Source organism: Trachymyrmex cornetzi, unplaced genomic scaffold, assembly GCF_001594075.2.
Source record: "Trachymyrmex cornetzi isolate Tcor2-1 unplaced genomic scaffold, Tcor1.1 scaffold11, whole genome shotgun sequence".
In the NCBI taxonomy this organism is placed as follows: Eukaryota; Metazoa; Arthropoda; class Insecta; order Hymenoptera; family Formicidae; genus Trachymyrmex; species Trachymyrmex cornetzi.
The window spans coordinates 2,579,594-2,581,412 of NW_017295653.1; the positions used below are offsets into that span (position 1 = coordinate 2,579,594).

General features: G+C 28.9%; 1 protein-coding gene across 1 annotated transcript in view; it reads left to right on the forward strand.

The window, feature by feature from the left end:
* Nucleotides 1–520: 520 nt before the first annotated feature.
* Nucleotides 521–1,819, forward strand: part of LOC108762128 (mucin-5AC) — a 72,837-nt gene continuing 71,538 nt past the window's right edge. The window contains exon 1 of the mRNA XM_018508960.1: nt 521–563. Within this exon, the coding sequence (XP_018364462.1) occupies nt 555–563 (9 nt within the window). The 5' untranslated portion in view covers nt 521–554. The remainder of the gene's footprint in view (nt 564–1,819) is intronic.

Genomic DNA, 1,819 nt, shown 5'->3' on the forward strand with positions numbered 1-1,819 from the left:
TGAAGCTGAACCGAGAGGATATTGGGGTTAGGCCATTCATTAGATTATGGGAATTCGGTGGTAGTACCCGTCGAAGGGAAAGGAGAGGAAGGGCTGGGGCTCGGCTGCACGATCAAGGACCACCCTACATGCATTAACTTGCGTCATAAGGCGCGGCGATGGGGTTGAGAACGGATAAAAAGTACAAAAAGAATAGATATCTTCCCGATCATGTTTTCATTGAATTTCTTGATTTTTATTTAATATTATGCAGCAGACTTATGTTAATAAATTATTTACTAAGAATTTTATATTATTCACGGTACGATAAAGAATCTACGCGAGCGAATTGAATTTCCGTTATAACATTTATTTTGCATTGAAAGAAAGTAAAATTAATTAATATTAATTGTTTTTAAATATTTATTATATGCAAATAATGATATTTATTTACCTAAGCTTCTAAATATTTAAGTATTTTATATTTCTACTAAAGTATGTCAAAAAGGAGTAATAGGTATATTTTTTCTTTTGCAGAGCCGTCCCTAGCGAGGCGGGAATATCCCCGCCAAATCATGAACAAGGTAAGTAACACAGTTTGAAAGCGCTTACAATTCTTTTATTATTGTAATTATAATACAAAGACTTAAAATTGGAATAAAATGTAATTTTGATGTCGTCAACAGCTTCATTATTAATTTAAATTAAAAATTTCTTATTATTTTACACATTTAAAATAGTTTTTTTCACTGATAAATTACATGAAAAAATGTAGCGTCATAAATGAGGATTGAGGTTTTCATCGAGAAGCCTAACAAGTCAGTTACTAGGGAGGATCGATCTAACACCTTTAATTGGTTTTCGTGCACCGCGACTCTCGCATTGCGTGTCGTATCTTTAGTTACCAACGTTTGTGACTACCGATCAACAAAATCTTAAAAGATTTATACTAAGTATTGCATACTAAAAATTACGCATTATTTAAGATACACTATATTTTATAATGCACGTACCTTGAACTTTTTAGATTAACGATATATATTTTTTGTTTAGATATGGAAAGTAATTGATTCTTAAACCTTAAAAAATTTACTTGTTTTCACATAGCATCTTCAAAATTTTATTTATCAATGTATATTCTTAAAAAATTAAAGTAATAAATGATATAACTAAAACAATTAAGAAAAAGCTATTATTAGCCAACATTAATTGATTATTTAATAATTATAAATAATAACGTTAAATTAATTACGCAATTTTCTTCTTAATAATTTTATACAGTTTAAAATACAATAAAAAATATTTTTTTACTCTTACATGACAAGAACGATTTTGCCGATGTATCTAAAAATTTAACTAGATGTAGATCTGAAAATAATTTTGTTGGGCCATCAAAATAATTTTTGGGAATCTCAAGCATGATAAACGATACTGCTGCAAAAAGTTTTGATATTTTACCAACTGGTTTGAATGTTCTACGTATAATAATTTTTATCCAACAAAATTATTTTCAGATGTGTGCGTGTATGTTAAATTTTTAAATACTCCCGCAAAATCGTTCTTTCCATGTAAACATGATCGTGCAATGTTATAAAAATTTAAAAAAATATTTTTTATAAAAGAGAGAAGTTTATACCAATGTGTTAAAGAATTTATATGTGTTAGTATATAATATATGTGTCAATGCATAATATATATGTAACTTGTAAATGTATATGTGTGAGCTTCATTTGTAGGCTTTTTATACGCCATCTGGCTCTCCTCATTATGTATCGCACATGAGAAAACTTGCTTAGAATTTCTCTTCATCCTTCTCTCTCTCTCTCTCTCTCTCTCTCTC